The sequence below is a fragment of the Antechinus flavipes genome, chromosome 5 (assembly GCF_016432865.1).
Source record: "Antechinus flavipes isolate AdamAnt ecotype Samford, QLD, Australia chromosome 5, AdamAnt_v2, whole genome shotgun sequence".
Taxonomy (NCBI): domain Eukaryota; kingdom Metazoa; phylum Chordata; class Mammalia; order Dasyuromorphia; family Dasyuridae; genus Antechinus; species Antechinus flavipes.
The window spans coordinates 279,396,911-279,419,752 of record NC_067402.1 but is presented as its reverse complement, the minus strand read 5'-3'; the positions used below and the strand labels follow the sequence as shown (position 1 = coordinate 279,419,752).

The 22,842-nt window shown below is 39.6% G+C and overlaps 1 protein-coding gene across 1 annotated transcript in view; it reads left to right on the top strand.

Moving 5' to 3' along the window:
- Positions 1-22,842, top strand: part of NUAK1 (NUAK family kinase 1) — a 79,440-nt gene that overhangs the window by 44,276 nt on the left and 12,322 nt on the right. Inside the window, exons 3-4 of the mRNA XM_051961457.1 lie at positions 7,297-7,448; positions 9,353-9,418. Of these exons, the coding sequence (XP_051817417.1) occupies positions 7,297-7,448; positions 9,353-9,418 (218 nt within the window). The remainder of the gene's footprint in view (positions 1-7,296; positions 7,449-9,352; positions 9,419-22,842) is intronic.

The following is a 22,842-nucleotide window of genomic DNA, read 5'->3' as shown; positions in this document are numbered from 1 at the left end:
TTGCATCCGTGAGCTGAGCTGAGTCGTAGGTGCTTAAATCTTGGGGTGGATCCATTGCTCCTAGCTTGTGTTCCTTAAAGGAAAGACAGCCCATATGGTTGGCTCCCACAAACCTTTAATCAGACAAACATCCTCGGCAGTGGAAAGGTACTTAAGGTCTGGGACTGCTCGGCAAGTAATAAAAATACCATGGAGTGGAAAGACACCAGATGGGAGGAATGTCAACATACTGGAACTGTTTGAGAAGATTGCCTTGATAGAAGGGTAAGGCATGAGGAGAATTTGGACTGTTCCAAGCCTAGGTGCTTGTCCTTCTCTCTTAAAACCAACAAATGAGCATGCTTAGCCTGAGGTTATAGGAAAGTGGAAGAAACCAGGCCATAATGAACTAGTCAACATTTTCTTTAAAAAAAAAAAAATCCAGTTTCTTGCATTCTGGGGGGGTATTGTATTTAAAAAAAAGATTTTTCTTTTCAAAAGTGACTTCCTTTTTCTTCTGCCTTTAGAAATCAATGTCTTAGAACATTAGATCCATCAATTCAGAAATGGATAAGGTGTTAAGAAGAGATTTTTCTTTCTTTGAATTTTTTTTTATTATAGCTGAGATTTTTCTTTTCAAAAGTGACTTCCTTTTTCTTCTGCCTTTAGAAATCAGTTTCTTCCCTTAGAACATCAGAATGATCAGTTCTGAAATGGATAAGGAATTAAGAAGAGATTTTTCTTTTCAAAAGTGACTTCCTTTTTCTTCTGTCTTTAGAAATCAATTTCTTAGAACATTAGATTGATCAGTTTAGAAATGGATAAGGTATTAAGAGATTTTTCTCTTAAAAAGTGACTTCCTTTTTCTTCTGCGTTTAGAAATCAATTTCTTCCCTTAGAACATCAGATTGATCGGTTCTGAAATGGATAAGGTACTAAGAAGAGAATTTTCTTTTTCTATTATTCGTTTTTCTTTTGCCTTTAGAAATCAATTTCTTCCCTAAAAACATCAGATTGATCAGTTCAGAAATGGATAAGGTATTAAGAAAAGATTTTTCTTTTCAAAAGTGACTTTCTTTTTCTTCTGCCTTTAGAAATCAATTTCTTCCTTAAGAAACCAGATTGATCAATTCAGAAATGGATAAAGTATTAAGAAGAGATTTTTCTTTCTTTCTTTTTTTTTAAATTTTTTTTTTAAGTTATAGCTGAGATTTTTCTTTTCAAAAGTGATTTCCTTTTTCTTCTGCCTTTAGAAATCAGTTTCTTCCCTAAGAACACAAGATTGATCAGTTCAGAAACAGACAAGGAAAGGTGACCTTTTAAGTTTTTCCTCCAACCTTTGCTGTTCTCCGGAATCAAAGCATTTAAAAAAAAAAACTCTTTTTTTTTTTTTCCACTGTGAATTTAATAATGATCAACAAACCCAGCCATTAAAATATACAAGGAAGACCTAGAAGGAGAGTTCTATAAAAAACTGTGACCAAAACCATAGATTTTCTCCTTTAAAAAGTGGTAACACAGTTGTTTCATTTGTTTGGCCCTTCTTCAACCAAAGTATTGTTTTTCTTCTAGGAGGACTCATCTTTTGCTGTTAGTCAAGTTTTGGTATTGACCTTCAGGCAGCGAGGAGGGAATCATTAGGGGTTGGGTCATTAACTGGTTGAAAGCCAGACAATCTGGGGGCAAAAGCAAACTTTTAAATTTAACATCTGATGAAATCCCTAATTCATTTGAAGAGGGGAATGTTGCCTCAGCAACCAGATCTCCAAAGGAAACAAGCAGGATTCCTCTAGTTTCTGTTTGGGAGGGAGAGAGTTTCTCTTTCTAGAGTTCTGTATTTTAGTGCAGAGATTATCTAATGGCAGTGGGTGTTCAGACCATTAGGGAATCGCCAGAGAATCCGAATTGTACTCATCCTTCAAGGATTAGCTCAAGCTGCCAGGAAGCCTTCCATGACTGTTAACAAATCTCCAGAGGACAGAGACCACTAGGGCAGTCCAAGTAGGCTTCCTGGTGGAGGTGGGACTTGGGTTATTTTATGGATAAACCTTTCCAGGGACTTGGTACTACTGTACTCCTCCCAGATGCTGCTGCTGCCTGAATAACTGAGTAATAAACTAAATTTCTGTGCTGGTTTTTTAAGCTTCTTGTTCTCTCTGGTAGTAGACAGACACCCGTCCTACCCTTTTGGGGGCCATCAAGTTCCTGATCCAACAAATGATCTAGGCAGGAGACGCAGGTTCGGGTTCTTCGGAAAGGAAATTTTTCCCTACTTGTGGAAAAGAAAATTTTGCCTTGTGACTAGGAACATAAACACACGCTCATCCACTCTTAGAGCCTTATAAATAGCTGGCCGCACACCGAGTCAGGGGAAGTAACGTTTTTCTGCCAGGAGAATGGGGGAGTGTCCTTTGATTTATTTCGGCCCAGTTACAATTCAGTTCCATTAGTCATTTTTCGAGGCGGCCGGAGGATTCAGATAGGAGGGTAGAAAACCAGGACCGATGAGGGTTCGAATCCAGCCTCAGACATTTGCTAGCTGTGTGACCCTGGGCAAAAAAAAATGTCATCTCTACTCTAATTTCTCCAACTATAAAATGAGGATAATAACAGCTCCTCGGGTTGTTGGGAGATAAAGTGAAATTATGTATAAATTTGCATATTGTTATTTTTGGGGGGGCAAAGTTTGCAGGGAATTCTTCTCCCCCACCCCAAACTGATTAGATTATAGGATGCAGGGACCTCAGAAACTAGCTGGTCCACATTTCATTTAAAAATAAGGAAACTGAGGCTCTATAACTAGCATGCCTTGTCTAGAATCACAAAGGTAGTAGGATCAAGCTTTTTTTGTTCATTCATTTTTTTCGGTCATATCTGATTCACCATGAACTCATTTGGGGTTTTCTCAGCAGACACCGGAGCGATCTGCCATTTCCTTCCCCAGCTCATTTTACAGATGGGGAAACTGAGGCAACAAGGTTAAGTGACTTGCCCAGGATCACACAGCTAATAAGTGCCTGATGCGGTATTCGAACTCAAGTTCCTTGACTCATGAGCCATTGTTCTTTGTACTTGGCTTTGACTTCAGCTTCTGTGACTGACCTCTTCCCTTCTCCTGGGCTAACAATAGAGATGTTAAGTCATCCTACTAGACTTTCCTTCTTGTGCCCCTGTAAATTCTGAGTAGAGATTTAGAGACATTTTAAAAAGTAACTGTTGGTCTCTTCTGCCTCCTGTGTCAGTGCAGGACCCAAAGGGGGCCAGGCAGCATTGAGGGCTGTCTTGTATTTTCCTTTGTTTCACTGGTTGCCATGGACAAGGAATTCATCCCCAAGTGGCTAGCCTGTTGGAGATGCGCCCCAGTGCTTAGCTAGGCTGGCCCTTGGAAAGCAGACACGGACTGTTGCCAGGATTGTGCTGGAAGACTCTCCGTCGTAGCACCACCTGTTGGAGTTTGTGCTTTATCGGCACTCGTAGCCTTTGAGAATTCAGGGTCTTTCTGTGTCACATCGGGGTATCAGAACTATCCTTGTGGAGGAGACTTTAGGGATGAAAACTTGACATTGTAAGTGGTCCACGTGCTTAAAAGAGCTGACAGTCTAGTAGGATGAACAAGTTACTTTCAGACACATGATTTAGAACTGGACAAAGGGTTGAGGATTCCTGGAGATAATCCCCAATTTTGGCTGAGGTGGACCAGGTAATAATAAGAATCATCATTAGAGAAGATGCTGTGCTCTACGAGGAAAGCAGAATCGAAGTAGCTCAGAAGAAATGCTAGATTGTGCAGAGTTAGCGTCCACCACAAATATTCTGTTCTTTTCTTCCTTCCTTCTTCCTTCCTTTCTTCCTTCCTTCTTTCCTTCCCTTCCTTCCTTCCCTTCCTTCCTTTCTTTCTTTCTCTCTTTCTTTCTCTTATTCTCTCTCTCTCTCTCTCTCTCTCTCTCTCTCTCTCTCTCTCTTTCTTTCTTTTCTTTCGCAACTGGGATTAAGTGACTTGCCTAGGATCACAGAGCTAGGAAGTGTTAAGTATCTGAGATCAGATTTGAATTCAGGTCCTCCTGACTTCAGGGCTAGTGCTCTATCCACTGCACCACCTAGCTGCCCCAAGAACTCAGTCTTTAAAAGAAACATTCATCTCTTTAATTGAGGCAACAAAAAGGAAAGTGGACATCAAAATAGCTGAGTGTCTCAAAATCAGAAATGGGGGGGTTTTATTTTCATATTTTTTAAATTGGGATTCAAAAACAGATCATTGTAAACTCATCTGCAAGCCTTACTGTTATATAAAAGTTAGCAAAGATGGGGATGATTTTTAACCATTTTGCTCTCTCTTCCCTTTCCCATCCCTAATTCTTCCAGATTTGACACATTCAGCCTAGATTTTGTTATTTAAGATGTTTTAATTTAAAGTTCATAGGTCATAGGATCATGTTTTTGAGGTGGAAAATAACACAGAAACCATTTATTAAGCACGTGCCCTGTGCAATTTACTGTTAGGTCTTGGGAAAAATAAAAAAACTCATCTTAAAACTGCACAAAGACTTTTGGGACATTCTGTACATATCAGTGTAAGGTACTGGTATTGTTATGACTGGAAGACTTAGACCTGTGAGTCATTGCCCCAGACAACTCTTTAAGACTTAGAAAAGACTGACCTGCCCTGGGAGCCGGATATTGCTCCCTCGGAGTCCTAGGTCTGGGCCAATGATATTCTGATTTTGCCGTCTGCCTTGGTTTATCTGCTTGGTCACATCCCTCATCCTTGTATGGCCTCTCTTTGGGGCAATGAAGTGCTTGCATCACTACTACTCTGACACCTTCCCTATCTGATCATGGCGGGAGGGAGGGGGGTCATTTCATCCTTTAGGGTCTCCCTTTGCTCATCTGTGAATGGAACAGGGTGATTATGTGAGCAGAAAGGGAGGACCTTCCGGGGATGGAGTCCTGTGCGATTGTGTCTTGTGTATTAGAAATATCGTTGTTTGTGTCTTAACCTTCTAATTAGACCATAAGCCTCATGGAAGGCAAGAACTATATCTGGGCTCAACTCCCTATCTCTATTAGTTCCTGGAAGACTGTACGTAGCAGGTGCTTTTAAAAGATCTAATTGAATCAACTTTTTCCTGCTTCCTCCCATCTTTCCTTTCCCCTAATGAAAAAAAAAAAAAAATATGGGGCAGCTAGGTGGCGGAGGGCCTGAGTTCAAATCTGGTCTCAGATACTTAAGACTTCCTGGCTGTGTGACCCTGGGCAAGTCACTTAATTGCTTCAGCAAAAAAAAAAAAAAGAAGAAAAAGAAAAAGAAAAGAAAAAAACAAAAACATAATGCTTGAAATAAATGGATGGAGTCAAGCAAAAGAAATTCCCATGTTGGTCATGTCCCCCCCACATAGGTGTGTCACCTTTCTGCTATGAAGAGCATAACCACATAGTAGGTATATTATAATAAAAGTAAAGGGGTATCTTTACAATGACATCATCTTGAATTCTTTCTATATTTCCATTTTGCATAAACACAAAAATAAAGGCAAAAGTGTAGATTTTCCCTTTATATGTAGGCTTCTATTTCTCACACATGTATGTTCACATACATGTATGTACATAGACATGCATGTATGCTCACACATAGAAATAGAGAAAGAAACCTTTTCCAAAGGGTCTGTCTACCCGATGTTAGATCATCCAGTTGTAAAGGTGAAAAATTCAGTGGTTCTAGTTAATTTTTTTTTTTTTTGTCTATGTAGAAGCAACAACAATAGAACAAACAAAAAATAGTTTTGACAACTTGTTTTCCCAGGACAAGGGAACAGACATTTAAGTACCTATTATGTGTCTGGCATTCTGTTAAATGCTTTACAATTCTTAATTCATTTGGTCCTTAATAATCCTGAGAGATAGGTGTTTTATGATTCCTATTTTAGAGTTAAGAAAACTAAGGCAAACAGGGCTGAAGTGACTTGCCCCCCACACAGACGAATCCAGGCCCAGCCCTCTCTAGCCACTGAGCCACCTAGTAACTGTTATGTGGATTTCCAAAGATGGGAAGCTGTGTATTGATACTGGCTCACCAACCTGTCAAGATTGTGCTCCTCCTAATTTTTTTTTTTTTTTAATGTGGAAACCAGGCCTCCCTAGGGTATGAAGGGCTAATCATTCTTGGACTAGGAGTCAGAGCTGCATCCAGAGATTGCTCTTCCAGTTTCCAAAGTTTATTGTTAATGAATGTGCATGCAGGCTAAGGTCTCTGGCAGAAGCCTGAGCTTTGGGGTGCAGGGAGGCCAACAGATGGGGAGCAGCTAATTTTCTCTGGCTTTTCCTGGCTTTTCCTCTTTCTCTCTCAGTCATTTTATCAAAGAGGCTTGACTAAGATTTAGGAGCTGAAAAGAACAGGATCCTTCTTCCCTCCCTCCTTTCCTTCTTCCCTTCCTTCCCTCCTTTCTTCCTCCCTACCTTCCCTTTTTTCTTTCTCCCCTCCCTCCTTCCTTCCTTCCTTTTTAAAAATTGTATTTTCTTCTCTAGGTGTACATTGTTTTTTTCCAGGTGAATATTACCTCCAGTGATTGAGTTACTTTAGTCTTTGGATTGCTGGAACCCCGCACAATTTCTGGCACATAAATGCTCAACAATTGTTGAATTGATTTAACCACTGACTGGTGGGCTACTAGATAGAAGTAGATCAGACTGAAAATACTTTGAAGGGAACTTTAACTTCAAGTATCCTTGCCTTAGACAATGTAGCATCTCCATCCTTGGGCTTCCAGGGTTCAGTGACTGAGAATAAATAGTTCATATCAGTCTGATGTTTCTTAGTTAGATCAGAGTAGAAAAGGTGGGAAGAATATGCAATTGAGTGAGAAGACCCAGATTTCAGTCCTGCCATAACTCCTTACTAGTCTATAGAAAAGTTTCCTTCTCTATAAAGTGAAGAAGTTAGTTTAAATGGCTTTTAAAGTCCCTTCTGGGATCCAGAAAACCATGCTAGATCTAGGATAAGACACTTCACTTTTCTCTGAATCTCAATTTCCCTATCTGTGAAATGAGAAAGCTGGACTCGATGGCCTCTAAAGTCCCTTTTAGCATTCAAACTTTTGAATAAGTACATTTTTTACATTTAACCAAGTCAGTGTTACTATTTATATAGTTCCCTTGGTCTTCCTAAATGTGGAATCTACTAGTTTGTTGGGGAGATGCCTTGACATTGTGAATGCCAGATTCCTTCTGGCCTTGAGCTCCTGGCAGATTTCTGGTCTTCTCTAGTTGCCCTGTGAACTTATTCCCTGAATCTGTATTCCTCTCTATTGTTCTCCTCTCCAGTGTTTGAGAATAAGGATAAGATTGTGATCATCATGGAGTACGCCAGCAAAGGGGAGCTGTATGACTACATCAGCGAGCGGCGGAGGCTCAGCGAGAGGGAGACGAGACACTTCTTTCGGCAAATAATCTCTGCAGTTCACTATTGTCATAAGGTGAGAGGCAGGGACTTTGGGAATTCCTTTCTCTGTTGTATGCATCAATTGAAAAGTCAATTCAGTTAAAAAACTGATCGAATCTATTAGAACCAATTGATTTAATACAATAAGGAACAAGATTTAAAGAACTCCAAGTCACACGCCTCAAACTGAAACTAAGCTGGAATCTTTCCTTAAGACAATTTCTTGTGTGGAGTGGATATCTTCCCAGAAGTCATTAGGCTTGGATTTGGGACTTTGTTCTGTAACTAAAACTCTGGGCTGATTACTTACTTTTTTTATTTGTTTCAGTTTCTCCCTCAGTAAAATAATGAGGTTGGGCTAAAAGCTCCTTCTGGTATTAAGATTCTATGGCCTTTCTCCTTCCTCTTTTGTAAATAAAACAAAATGAAACAAAAAGCTGACTGATTGCTTGGAAATCACGAAAGCCTAATTTTAGAGCCAGTCCCTGAGTTCTTTGATTTCCCGTTGGAAAAAAAAAAAACAGTGGTGCCCGAAAAGTGCCATTGCTTTGTTGGATGTGACCAGTGGCTGAGTTATCATTCTCTTCTGTCCTTTTTCTGTGCTCTCCTCCACCTCACATTGAGTTATGCTCAGCAAAATGAGGATTATCAAGTGCCAGCCACACAGCCCAGAAATCTTCCCTGAAAGCTCTGGGCTCTGTTTGACTTTGAACGATGTAGAGAAAGGCTTGGGAACCCAAAGGGACTGTCTCTTCCTATTGTCAATCTTTGGTTAGGTAAGGTTAGAACTTCCAGATCCGAGAGGACCCGAGAAGGGGAAATCGGCATTCCCTTCAGGACTGATGTCAGTGGCAGATAGAGTTTGCCGGTGTCTGGGAAGAATATATTGCACTCACACAGTGGAATTACATTCCAAAAAAGAATCCCCCTCACTGTTTTACAGGCATTGGGGGAGAAATGGATTCCAGTCATTCTTTTCTTAACCACACACAGCAAGTGACTAATATGGCTCTTGTCACTAGTCCCTGGGCTGGGAGTGTTATGACCGTAAAAACAGCTCCAAAGTATAGATTCAGAGACCACCCCTGCTGGTCCAATTCTTTAATCTGTCCAACATTTCCCTTTGTTCACAGTCCTCCTTCCTCCTCCCTTTTCTCTCCCTGCCTGTCTCTTTCCCCATTGCTCCCTCATTTAATCTGTCCCTGTCTCCTCTCTCTGTTTTTCACTGATTCTGTTGCATTCTTTTTGTTTCTGTTTCATTCCTTCTCTCTCATTTTCACTATCCGGGTCTCATTCTTATTTAGTCTATTGCTGTCTCATTCTTTCTGACTCATTCCTTTTCCCCTGTCTTTCTTTGTCTCTTTCTTTCTGTCTCATACTCTGTCTCATTCCATTTATTCCCATCTGTCTTTGCCTTATTCTATCTCTTCACTGTCCCTGTATCATTCTTTCTGACTCATGTTCTCTCTGTCTTTTTGACTCCCCTTTTCTCCTTCCCTACCTCCTCTTTTTCTCTCTCTCCTCTCAGTCCTATTTTGTGTATGCTTATTGTCTTTGTTGTATTCTCCCTGTCTCTTCATTCACTGTCCCTGTATCTTTTTTTGACTCTTTTCCTCCTCCTCCTTCTCTTTTCTCTCTCTCTTCCCCCTCCTTCTCTCTTGGTCTCTCTCCCTCTCCCCTCTCAGTCTTATTCTGCCTATTCCCATTGTCTTTGTCTTATTCTGTCTCTCTTCATTCACTGTTTCTGTATCATTCTGACTCATTTTCCCCTCTCTGTTTCTGTTTCTCCGTCTCTCCCCCTTCTCTCCTTCCCTTCTCCTCCCTTTCTCCCCCCCTCAATCTTATTCTCTCTCATCATTCAGTTCTCCCATTTTCCTTGTTTCATTCTGTCTCTTTCCTCCCAACCTTCTCATCCCATGTCTCATCTTTTTATTTCAGAATGGTGTTGTCCATAGGGATTTGAAGCTGGAGAATATTTTGCTTGATGATAACTGTAATATTAAGGTAAGGCTCTGGGGTAATTGCCTTGGGCATTTCAAAAAGGGAGTAGCTTCATTCCAGATCTGCCTTCACCACCTTTGACTTTTTTTGACTGCTTGCCAACGGGTTGGGGATGCTCCTCTCAGAGTCTGCCATTTTGGGAGAACTTTGGATGCCACTGAGTATTGCTAACTCAGAATACATGATGGGGTATTTCAAGGAGGTACAGGCTGAACCGCTCTTAAATAATCTTGTCCATTCTCCAGATAAAGTGGTCAGAACTTCTATGAAAGGTGGTATTATAGAAAGAGCATTAGATTTGGAATAAGGGCTTGGATTCCAATCCTACCATGGGTTGATCCCCTTTCTTTTTGACTCACGATTCCATATTAGGAATACTAAAAGCAACTAAGGCCAAGTAGAGTTTGACATCACTGAAGGACTGGGAGTCATTTTTAAGAGACACATTTTATTGGTGCTCTTTTTATATTTTAAAATAGTATTTTTATTTTTTCTCAATTACATGTCAAGGCGATTTTTAGCATTTATTTTTATAAGATTTTGAGTTCCAATTTTTTCTCCTCTTTCCCTCTTCTCTCCTTTTCCTAAAATGGTAGGTAATTTGATATAGGTTATGCATGTGCTATCTTGTAAAACATTTTCATATTGGTCACAGTTATGATAGAAGAAACAGATCAAAAGGGAAAACTCCCCCACAAAAAAGCTTACTTTGATATTCAGAGTCTGTCAGTTCTTTATTTGATTATAAACAGCATTTTCCTTTGTGAATCATTTGTACTTGTCTTAGGTCATTGTATTGCTGAGAAGAACTAAGTCTCTCATAGTTGATCATCACACAATGTTGCTGTTACTGTGTGCAATGTTTTCCTGGTTCTGCTTATTTCACATTGCTTCACTATACAAGTTGTTTCTAAATTTTTCTGAAATCTGTCTGTTCAATTGATGCTCTTAATTAAAGCATTATACTCACTTCTGAGTCAATGATTCTTCTCCCCCTCTACCTCTGTCCTTATAACAAAAGAAACATGGATAAGCCAAATAAGCACATTGCCTCTTCTAAGTCAATTTTTATTTCTACTTTTTGCTTTTACATCATCTATATTGCCCAATATATCCTTTATTCCTCCCTCTATCTCCTTAGAGCGTCATCCCTACAAAACAGAATAATAAAAAGGAGAGGGGTAAAGTAACAATTCAGCAAAACTACACAAGATTGGAAAAGGTGATTATAAGCAGTGTACCATACCTAGAGTTCCTTACCACTACAAAGTGAGAAAGAAGATGTCTTTTTATATGTATGCTTTGGAGCTAAGCTGGTCATTATGTTTTCCATATATTTGGTTTCCTTTTGTTAGTTCTTTTTTACATTGTTATAGTCATTATGTACATTGTTTTCCTGGCTCTACTTCTTTTCTTCTGCATCAGTTTATAAAAGTCTTCCCATGTTTCTCTGTATCTATCATGTTGATCATTTCTAACAGCACAATATGATTCTGTTTTATTCACGTACAAATAATTACATGGTTAGCTATTCCCCAGTCGATGGCCATTGAGGTTGTTTCCAATTTGCTACCACATAAAAATATAGCAAATAATATCCTTTTATATCCATATATCATGATTTGTTCTGCCATTCTCCAGGTAGTGGGTACCCATTTTGTTTTTGATCCTTTGCTGCTGCAGTAAGAGCTGTTGTAAATATTTGAGAATCGATGGGATCACTATTCTTTCCTGCCCATCTTCTGTTCTGCTTCATTCCCAGCTCCCCACCAAGCCCCTGATAAAACAAATCGTGGAAGGAGCATCAACATTTGCTTGTGGAAAAGAGCAAAGTATGTTCATTGAAGAGTTTACTTTATAGATAGTATTATTGCTGGCGGCTGCTGGGGATAGAAAAAACTTATTTGGCCTACAAGGTTCAAGTACCTCCTACTGACCTCTCTGAATGTCCTTTTGATCGCGTCTAGAAAATAAGCAAATGCAGTTTTAAAATAAACCTTGTACACCACATGAGCTTTAGTATGGAATGGCCTTAGGTCTCCAGGCACTGTCGGGGCTTCCCAATTGGCCATCCATGACGTCAGAGGCATGTCAGTGATCCCTAGACAAAGCATGGGAAGGGTCCTTCTCGGCTTCCTTTGTTGTTGTTTCTATCCAGGGAACCCAGAGGCATGGGGAGAAGATTTCCTTTACTCAGATGGAGTTGCTTTGGCCTTCCGGGTTTCTGTTTATGTACCATGATTCCCAGCTCCCATGGTTCGGTTACCTTTTTCACCCTCAATGAATGAGTGGTCATCCTGGCTCAGTCTTCTCTTCCCAGTCTAATGGGCAATCCATGGGGAAAAAAGGAAATGTTGGTCAAGGACAGCAGAGAGGGGCAGTATGGGAAAATGGAAAGAATACTGAATTGGGAATCAGAGAATCTAGGTTCAAATCCCAGCTTTGACTTTATGTCCATAACCTTGGACAGTTTCCTTTTCTGGATAATGAGAAGTTTATACTTGATGACTAAAGTTCTTTCCAACTTTAAATGTATGATCCAACAATTGTTTAAAAAAAAATGCAAAAACACCCAAATTGAAGTCAAAGCCACTATTTCTTACTTAGTTGAGTGACCTTGGACAAACCATAATATCTAAGCTTTCATTCCCTAATCTGTAATGATGATGAAATCCACACTCTACCTCAATGGGATTGTTGTGAGGATCCGATGAGATAATAAATTAGGGATTATTGGAAAGAAAACTATTTTGGGAATGAGGGGACATGGGTTTGTACCCCAGCTATCCCACTTATTATATGAACTTAGGCAGTCACATTAACCTGCCCCAGACTTATGTATCTCCTCTCTAAAATAAGAGAGTTAGACCAGATGCTTCTTTCAACTTTCCTATCATCTGATAATCCTGTGTAACTGTCTCCAGAAGCTAATGCTCTGCTATTAACCATACCCATGGACTCTTGGATTCTGTGCAGAGTACAAGATTCTGACTGGCTGTATCTTAATTGGTTTTAACTGTCAATATAAGTGGGATTTGCCTATATGGTGGTGACTACTATAGTGTCTAGAGAAGAGTAAGTAGTCTCGATACTGCCTACTTTGGGAGTAATGGGTTCAGTGTTGAGTAGCATATTTTACAAGGGACATTGATAAATAAGAGGTGATTGGGTACCTGAAAACCATGTCACATTGGGCTGATAGCACAGAGAACTTTCCAGAGTTGAGCTTGGAAAAGAGAAGACAGAAGGTGAACATCATGGCTGTCTTTACATACTCAGAAGCTTAGATACATGCTGTTTTGCCCCAAAGGGAAGAACTAAAAAGGAATTAAAAGGAAGGAGTTTTCTGGTCATGGACACTTTATGAGGTACTAACTCTTGGGGTACTATATGTGTTTAAAGAGAGGCTAGAACTGTATGCCTCCAATATATGATACTATATGTGTCCAAGCTATATGGCTGTGGTACTATTATATCCAAACATCTGTCAGGGAAGGATCCAAATGGCTCTGGTTGAGAAAGTAAGACAGGTGATCTTGCACAGCCTTCCCTCTCTTGAGTCCAGTGTCATAGCATCACATCCCTGATGTCATGGTCCTCTTTGAGAATAAAGGAAAACAAACAACAACAACCATAGGGATGGCTTAGTAAGGATTCCTTGATGGGAATAGAAATGTGATCTTAGACAACCTCTGAGACTCTTTCCAACTTTAAGGGTGTATAATTTTTATTATATGAGGTAAAACTATAGGAATGTACATTTGAATAAGCCATGATTTGAAATAATGTAAAGGAAATTTCCAAACTGTATCTAATAAAAGAGTATACATTTTACTATAAGTTGGCTGTACTACGTAAAGAATAACGATGGCTTCTTTTTAAAAAATTATCTCATTTTTTAATTTCATTTACATTGTAATCCTTTCCATTTTCCTCTCTCCCCCTCCCCAACCTTTTCTTGAAACAAAAAAAAAAAAAAAGTTAGGCAAAACCACTTGATGTATCTGTTAGCATACAACAACATACTATACCTATAGTCCCTTACTTTTCAGTGAAATCATCTCTTTTTCATGGCTAAGATGGACCATTACACAAAATTCAGTTTCATTATATTGTTCTTTTTGTTTACATTCCTGTGATTGCTTTGTATATTGTTGTCCTGATTTTGCTTACCTTGCTCTGCATTGGTTCAGAGAAAAATTTCCCAGGTTGCTCAGAATTTATCATTTTTATGTCATATTCCTTTAATTCATGAATCTTTATTCAATCATTCCCCAACTTATGGGCACCCGTTTATTTTCATTTCTTTATTGCCACCCAAAGTGCTATTATGAATATTTTCTTGTATAATAAGCCTTTCCTTTCTGTTGCTGCCTTCCTATCTTTTCAGTAAGAGGGAGGCAGTTAGGAACATTGCTTCCCTCCTCCAAAGCTTTCAAAACAAAAAAGAGCCTTTTTCAAGGCAGTGAATGAACTGGGATTGGGTTTTCCATCGAGGCATGACCTTTTGGTCTGAATGATGTAGGCCCAGTAGAGGTAAGCCAAATAGCTTTCTAGCTACTCATAAAATTCCCCAGTGGGAAAAGAAGAATGGTTAGAATTCTATCCAGTGATTGTACAGGGACAATGAGCTGGAATCCTAGTAGAATGAATGATTTGCATAAGCTAGAAAGGAAACTATGTTGGGTCAGACAGTTCAGTGGGAGCTGAGCCCATCAAGCCTGAAACTATTGTGCCTGGGGTAGCGCTTTTAAAATGAAAATTCTGATGAGCCCAAACTCTGCGTTTGTACTTAGAAAATTGACTCTTTTTTTTTCTTTTTGGCATTTTCCAAATTAAAATGAAAAAAACAGAAAATGTGTTCTTCACCTTAAGAGCCACTGTCTTCTTTTTTCCATTTGTACAAGGGATAACATTAGCATCACTGAAATATTTTTTTAAAAGAAATTTTATCGATATCTTTAAAAAATCATGGTCATTTTCATACATCCTCTTCCCCTTGGTAACAAAGGAAAAGCAATTTGTCAATGACTTGACAAATGTTTACGTTCTCAGGTGCCATAAGGCACAACATTCTGCCCAAGCAGTCCCCATCTCAATGTTGAGAGGAGGGCATTATTCATTCTAAGAGACCATCATTGATTTTTCAGTTATTCAATTTGGTTTTTAAGTTTTCATTTAGTCATTTAATATTATATCATTATTGTGTATATTCTTCAAGTTCTATTTATTTCACTCTTTATCAGTTCCTAGAAGTCCTCTCAAGTTTTTGCAAATCTCTCATCTTTGCCAGTTCTTATTGCACAATAATTGTCCGTTCTGCTCATGGTTTTGAGGTAGCCTGGTACACTGAAAACACTACTGGTGGGGCAGCTAGGTGGCATAGTGAATAGAGCACCAGCCCTGAAGTCAGGAGGATCTGAGTTCAAATCTGGCCTCAGACACTTAATACTTCCTAGGTGTGTGACTCTGGGCAAGTCACTTAGCCCCAGTTGCCCCAGCAAAAAAAGAAAACACTACTGGCTCTGGAGTCACAAGGCCTTTTTCAAAACCTCTTTCATACTACCTAGTTAATGCAAGCAAGGTCTTTCTCAGCTGCTGTTTTCTCATCTCTTAAATGAAGAAGTTGGACTAAACCATTTCTGAGTTTCTATTAATTAACTCTAAGAGATAAGATCTTATGTTTGTTCCCCTGGACTCACCATCCACAATTGGAATGATAGAATTCAAACCCAGCTCTGGTCCTTGATGCCTTTGTGATTCTGGAGGACTTCTCTAGACCTCACTCTCTTTAATGATAACATGAAGGGATTGGATTTGGTGACTGTTGAGATATTTATTGTTCTATGTTATTTATTTTTATTGTTTTATGTTATTTATATTTATTGTTCTATGACCTGGGGGATCAGAAGGAACCTTGAGATTGACTTGCACAATCCCCATATTTTATGGGAGAAAACCACATGCCTCTGATCCCCCACTGCTTTACCTGGGTCTTGTCTCAGGACTCCCCATCCATCCATTTTAGCTTCTCGCTTCCTGACTTTTGTTGTTTTCCTCCAGGCTTTGATTGTGCGATCGCCCTATATTCTCAGCTCCTCCTGACTCAGCCTTTTTACAGGAAACATTTATAAAAAGCATTTGCACCCAAAGCTGAACACATGGCCACAAGCTGGCCTGCAGGCCCATGATGTGCAAGTTGGCTTTGCCTTCAGATAGTCGGCAGCCTAAAGTAGTTTAGAGGAACCTAACAGATGGTCTCTTAGGCAATCAGTGGGATAACTGCAAACAGTTTCTAATCTGGAGCCCACCTCCAATAATACTTTTTGGATCTCGTTTCCTCCTTTCAAGGTTATGGGGGCCTTGTGACTTGAAAGCCTGCTCACATCCTGTGGATGCCCAGTATAGTATGTCCTGTTTCTCTGTAGTCTCACTATTAGCAGAGCAGCTTATCCTCCTTCCCTCTGCAGTCAGTCCTATAGTTCTGTGCACCCAACACATCTGGAGCTGGAAATGAGCTCTCTGGCAGTTGCAAAGGGTGTAGATTCTAAAAATATTCACTCCCGTCAGTCGACCAAAAAGAGAGAGAGAGAGAGAGAGAGAGAGAGAGAGAGAGAGAGAGAGAGAGAGAGAGAAATGCACTTCTTCCTTTGGCTACGTTCCATGCTCTGTGGAAGTCTGTCTCTAAAATAAGAACCCGGCGTGGTCATTAGCTCGCAATTAATAGTGATGGGAGAATGGAATGTTGACAATTCTCATAGCATTTTCCTGCAAAGTGACTTGTAATGAGAGCACAGTCCCAGTGGCCCCAGGCTGGGGACTTTCTCAAAGAGAGCTGGGAAGCTTTCTTACTTCCAGGTCATCATATCCAGAAGTGGTAAGGATAGAAATTCTTGCTTCTTGTTGCTTCTTGTGACAATGTAAATGCTGTTCTTCTATTTTAGAAAGGTGGACTGAAGGATTTGGTTCTAGAAATGAAATGGAGATCTGCAGGGAGTTAAACAGGCATCCTTGACTTAACAGAGTTTAATAAGAAGGATCATAGATTTCAAGCAAGAAGTGACCTCAGAGGCCACCACCTCATTTCATAGATGAAGATACTTGGGGACAGTTAAGGAGCACCTACAGATGTGCCCAAGGTCACCCAGATAGAAAGCTCCAGAGATAGGCTTTTCACTTTAGACTTGATCTCCTGGTGACTGTTCTTTCCCCTAGATTTCAAGATCGTGGGATCATAGAGCTCAATTTAGAGCCAATTTTATAGATGAAAAAATGGGGCTAGAGAAATGGAATGGCTTTCTCAGTATCATATAGCTAATCATGTGCAGTAGGATTTGAATCCAGGTCTTTTGTTCCTGTAAGCACAAGCCCCAATTTTCATCTAGCTCAGGATTTGGCCCTGAGCGAAGTCTCATGGGAGTCTTTGGCAGTTCCCTGTTGATTATGGTGTATCTTATCACTCCCTTTCTTCCACCTCAATTGTTTTGTCCAACTGGATTACTCTTCCTACTTCTCTCCCCCTTGCAAACTTTAAGTTTAACCTCAAAGTTCACATCCTTTTGAAGACCATCAGTTGAGAAGAGAGTCCTGAAGCAGTCCATTCTACAATGGGAAAGCATTTATAATTGCTTTTCCCCCTTTATCTTAAAAAAATAAATCTTACTTTTTTTGTTCCCTTCTGTTTAAAATTTCCTTTATTTCTGAATATTTCCTTCTCTCTTTCCCTTACCCAGCGAGCTATACTTGTAACAAGATTATAAAATAAAGGGAGGGATGGTGGAAAGCATTTCATCAAAATCACCCAATAAAGACATCCCACTGTGTCTGACAGCATATGCAGTATTCCACATCCATAACCCCCCTAACGCTTCAAAGACAAGGGAGTGACATTTTCTTGACTATTTTTTTTCTTATGTTAAACATGGTAAATATATATGTAAATCCAATGTAGGCATACACATTTATACAACTATCTTACTGCACAAAAAAAATCCGATCAAAAAGAAAAAAATGAGAAAAAATAAAATTCAAACATATAACAACAAAAGAAGTAAAAATGCTATGTTGTGATCCACACTTATTTCCCACAATCCTTTCTCTGGGTGTGGATGGCTCTCTCCATCATAAGATCATTGGAATTGGTCTGAATCGTCTCATTGTTGAAAAGAGCCACATCCACCTGAATTGAGCATCATATAATCTTGTTGTGGTGGTGCACAATGATCTCCTGGTTCTGCTCCTGGTTTCACTTAGAATCAATTCATGTAAGTCTCTCCAGGCCTCTCTGAAATCATCCTGCTGGTCATTTCTTCTAGAACAATAATAATTCCATATCATTCATATGCCATAACTTATTCAGCCAATCTCCCACTGATGGGCAGCCACTCAGTTTCCAGTTTCTTGCCACTACAAAAAAGGCTGCCACAAACATTTTTGCACATATGGGTCCCTTTCCCCTTTTTTATGATCTCTTTGGGATATAAGCCCAGTAGAAACACTGCTGGGTCAAAGGGTGTGCACAGTTTGATAACTCTTTGGGCATAGTTCCAAATTGCTCTCTGGATTGGTTGGATCAGTTCACAATTCCACCAAAAATGTATTCGTTTGACTATTCTTTCAAGCTGATATTGACCATAATTGCACCACTCAATGTGATTGTGTGACTGTAGGCAAGTCTTTTAACCTCTCAGTTTCCTTAGCTGTAAAATGGAGATAATTAATAGCCTTTATCTCAAAGTTATTGCAAGGATCAAATAGCATAAAGTGTTTTGTAAATCTTAAAGAGCTGTGCAATTGCTAATTGGCAATTTCATTAATTACTCATTAAATATCTACTATGTAACAAGCTCTTAGACATGATTTTATTTCTTTTAACGGCTAGATTGAAGGCTCCTAGGAGGCAGCAACTGGTTTACTCCAGTACAGTGCTACCATATAATTATTGATTATAATTTGTTGTTAGAATAAGTCGATTAAAAAAATTTATTGTTGATTGCCTGACCCCATATATTTTGTATCACTTGCAATGCCTAGCATATAAAAGGTGCTCAATAAATTATTGGTAGGTTAACAAATTTACAGACCTAATGGACCGCCATCTGTATCGTTGGAGGATGCTACCCAATGGGTGAATTCCATTGGAGTGTTGGAGTCTTGACTTCTAAGGCTCTAAATCAGTGCCTGTAATGAGTTGATCATTCTTCTCAGAGGGCTGGGCCTGGAGTCAGGAAAACCTGAGTTTAGAAAATCCAGCCTCAGAGGCTTAATAGCTGTGTCAAGATTATATTCTTGCATTTAGCAGGAGTGTTTATTGAGCTTCTTTAATATCTCCATTCAAAGAAAAAAGTCATTTTTTGGGAGGGTTGGGAGGGCTTTTAAAGCTTTTTACAACCATTTTCCTTCTTACCTTTTGAACCATGCTATCTATCCCTTCCACACATATTTCAGTCCATCATCTCTGAATTATTTGCTGTCCCTTACCCCCATCACACACCTCCCATCTCTGCATCTTTGTATTGGCTGCGCCCCAATTCTGGCCAATACTTCTCACCTCTGCCTTTTAGAATTCCTGGTTTCCTTCAGCTCAAATCCCACCTTCTTCAGAAGGTCTTAATTGGTCCCCAGCTGCCTTATTGGCTAAATTTCTGTGTATGTCTTTGATGTTTAATCATTTCAGTCTTGTTCAACCAGTTTTAACTGGTCCCCAGCTGCCTTATTGGCTAAGTTCCTGTATGTATCTTCTATGTTAATCATTTCAGCCGTGTCCGGCTCTTTGTGATCTCATCTGGGCTCAGAGTCACATAGCTAGTGCATTTCTGAGGTTGAACTCTGGTCTTCCTGATAAAAGATCTGGTACAGTCTATTCACTGTACCACATAGCTGCCCACTTATCTCCTATATATCTAATTATTTTACATGTTGCCTCTCTCATTAGAATGCAAACATTTGTTTTGCTTGGCCATGCATATCTGATCTGAGGGTTTTTAGTTTTCTTCCTTTCCCCAGAGGAAGGGGAGTTAGGTTATCAAAATGGGGGTGGAGGGAAAGGAAAGAAAAAAAAAATCATTGAAGTATTTAAAAAAAAAAATAAGAATCTCTGTAGCAGACAAGACAGCTCTGGCCAGATCAGGCCAAGTGGGCCATATGCTAAAAAACAAAAATACTATTCATTTGCAGCTTCATATGGAAATACTCATGTTATTGGGCATTGGTTAAAGTCAGAATGAAATTGGAGGGAGCGGGGTGGAATGGGGAGGGATGCAAATTCCTTAAAGGCAAGGACTCATTTTGCTTTTTTCTTTGTGACCTCGGCTCTCAGCACTGTTCCCGGCACATAGTAAAGTCTTAATGAATGGTTGTTGATGGATCGCTTGCAGATAAAGGAAGTTAATTCCATTCCAAGAATTGTTAGATTAAGTTAAGAGTTTGGACTAATGATTTTGTTTTGTTTTGATTTGGTGCTTTTCAATTGGTTTACACCAATGACCTAACTTGGTTAATGATAGATACAATGATATTGACCCTATTTTAAAGATGGGGAAAATGAGCCTCAGAAGGAGAGGAAGCTTTTTATACTGATGAAATCACAGGTAGCTTTTAAAGGCCTCTTACTTGGGGGGCAGCTAGATGGCGCAATAGAGTCAGGAGGACCTGAGTTCAAATCAACTTAACACTAGCTCTGTGACCCTGGCTGGGCAAGTCACTAAAATAAATAAAATAAAAATTATATGCTTCTAGGGGTAGGGTGGGAGGGAGATAAAACTCCATCTCTGTCCTCAAAGAGTGTATAGTCTAGTTGGGATGGTAAGATGACTATAAGACAAATTAGTTCAGGATCAAGGTATACAAAGAGCACAGAAGTTTTATTTCCTATTAGGAAAGAGAAGGCTTCAGGGAGAAAATGGATTATGACCTAAGATGATGTTTAGTCTTTCAATTGTGTGTGACTCTATTTCATTGGGGATTTTCATGGCAGAGAGACTGGAGTGATTGGCCATATTCTTCTCCAGCTCATTTTACAGATGAGGAAACTGAGGCAAATAGTTGTGTCTTATCCAGGGTCACATAGTTAGTAAGGATGGATGAGTCTTCCTGATTCCAAGCCTAGAGCTTTATACATTGTGGTGCTGTTTAACTGTCCTAGATTATAAACTAGGGTTTGAGGGTGGATGGGATGAAAGGAGATGGGGTTCTAGCCATTTGGCCATGTGGAAGTAAAGGCCTAGAAGTGAGGTTAGGTTCAATGGGTTCTGGGGATGCCAAATTTGGATTAGAGCTACCTTGAGGTGAATAATGGAAACAAAGTCTGGGAAGTGTGTTGGAGCCACTTAGAAGAAACTGAACTCACACTTTTTAACTATTTGAGTTATTCTTGAAAAATTGCTTAGGTAGTTAGGATTTCATTTATAGCAACATTTCAAGAATAACTCAAATGGTCAATACCCTTCTACTTTCACGTTAAAATCCAGCCTTAGATACTTACTGTGTAACCTATTTGCCTCAGTTTCCTCATCTGAAAAATAAGCTAACAGTGATTTTTGACAGTTATGCCTATTATACAGATGAGAAAACCAAAGCTCAGAGGGGTCATGGGAACAGATTTAGAACTAGAAGCTGTTACGCCCAACCTTCTCAGATGAGGTTTTACAGATGAGGAAACTGAAATTCCCCTTGGGGGAACAAATGGTCCCTGGTCACATACCTATGAGTCAGAATGAGTATTCGAATCCAGGTTTTCCTAGCCTTCTACCCAGCATCCACTACTGTATCTTTGTATCCTATGGTGTGGTTGTTACTTGGTAGATCAAAGACTCGCAAATGAGTCTCTGTTGTCTAGCAACTTGGGGGAAGGGAGATGGTTTTATGCTATGACATCAGTGGGAACCAGAGAATATATACATTCTTCAGAGATTCCCAGCTGGGTCAATGAAATGTCTTCTTCCAGAGCAGAGCCCTGTTGTCCTCCCAAAGAGTCTTCTTGAGCAAACAACTGAGGTTCTGTATCTTGGATGGCCCTCGACACGCCGGTAGTTCTCATGGCTCCTTGACCTTGGGCTGGGCCCATCTGAGAAAAGAAGGGCTGGACACATTGATAGTCTTTTCGGTGCTACAGAACTTTCTAGGATTTGGGGGAGTAAGTCTCCGCGCAGAGTATTAGCACTGGGTTTGAAATCCTGTTTTGTCTGCCAATAACTAGCTTTGGGACATTGACCCCTTTCTGAAGGCATTGTTCTCTCATTCACAAAATCAGATCATAGACTGAGAATTGGAAAGTCTGAGGCCTTTTTGCTTTATTGATGTGGAAACATGAAATTGCCCTTGGTTACAAAATAGCCAAAGAAGAATTTGAACCCAGATCTTCCGCCTCCCAATTCAGTGTTTTTTGTATCTCTACCATATCCCAGTGGGAAAATGAGCCTGGTATTCATTGTATCTACTTTGTATCTATAATTGTACCTAATTGTATATTTAAATACTGTCTCCCTCCATAGAATGTAAGCCAGGATTTCCTATCTCTCTAATTCTTAGTCCATTTGAAATTACTTTGTTTTGACTTATTCTGAGCATATGTGTTTAAGTCTTAGGAGAATATAAGCTCCCTGAGGGCAGGATTGTTTCATTTTTGTCATTGTATATTTCCTTACTGCCTCGTTTATTTTTTGTTGTCAAGTGGTTTCATTTGTGTCTGATTCTTTGTGACCCCATTTGCTGTTTTCTCGGCAAAGATAGTGGAGTGGTTTGCCCTTTCTTTTTCAGCTTATTTTCCAGATGAGGAAACTGAGGCAAGCAAAATGAAGTGACTTGCTCAGGGTCACACAGGGTCTGAGGCTGGGTTTGAACTCAGGTCTTTCTGACTCAGACCTAGTGCTCTATGCTTTGTATCACCCAGCTGCCCAACCTAGTTTATAACAGGTACTTAATAATGCTTGTTAATTAATTGTTTGAAAGTAGATCTATAATAAATGTTTGACTGAATGAATAGCTTGCATGTCATCAGTCATAAACATGAATAATTCTTCCTATTATGTTGCTGCTTGGAGTTAACATCCAAGCTTTTCAACTCCTCAGATGAGGGAAGTTTTATTTTTTTTCTTGTTTTTTTTTTTTCTTTTTCTTTTTGGAATTCATACATTTTCACGGAAGTGCCCAGAACATGAAGTCATCTTGATTTTCTATTAATCTTGTGTTAGGGGCTCTGACAGCTTTAATGAGGGAAGTGGATAAACATCAGTCTGTGAGGATGGGAGTTGGCCCTAATGTAAATATTCTCAGCCTAAGTGGGCCACGTGAAAACAAGATTGGCCCAGGCTTGGAGGATCAAAAGTGTGAAGGCTGTTGGCTCTGTGTGTGTGTGTGTGTGTGTGTGTGTGTGTGTGTGACACACACACATACACACAAGACAGACAGATACAGTCAGACAGACATAC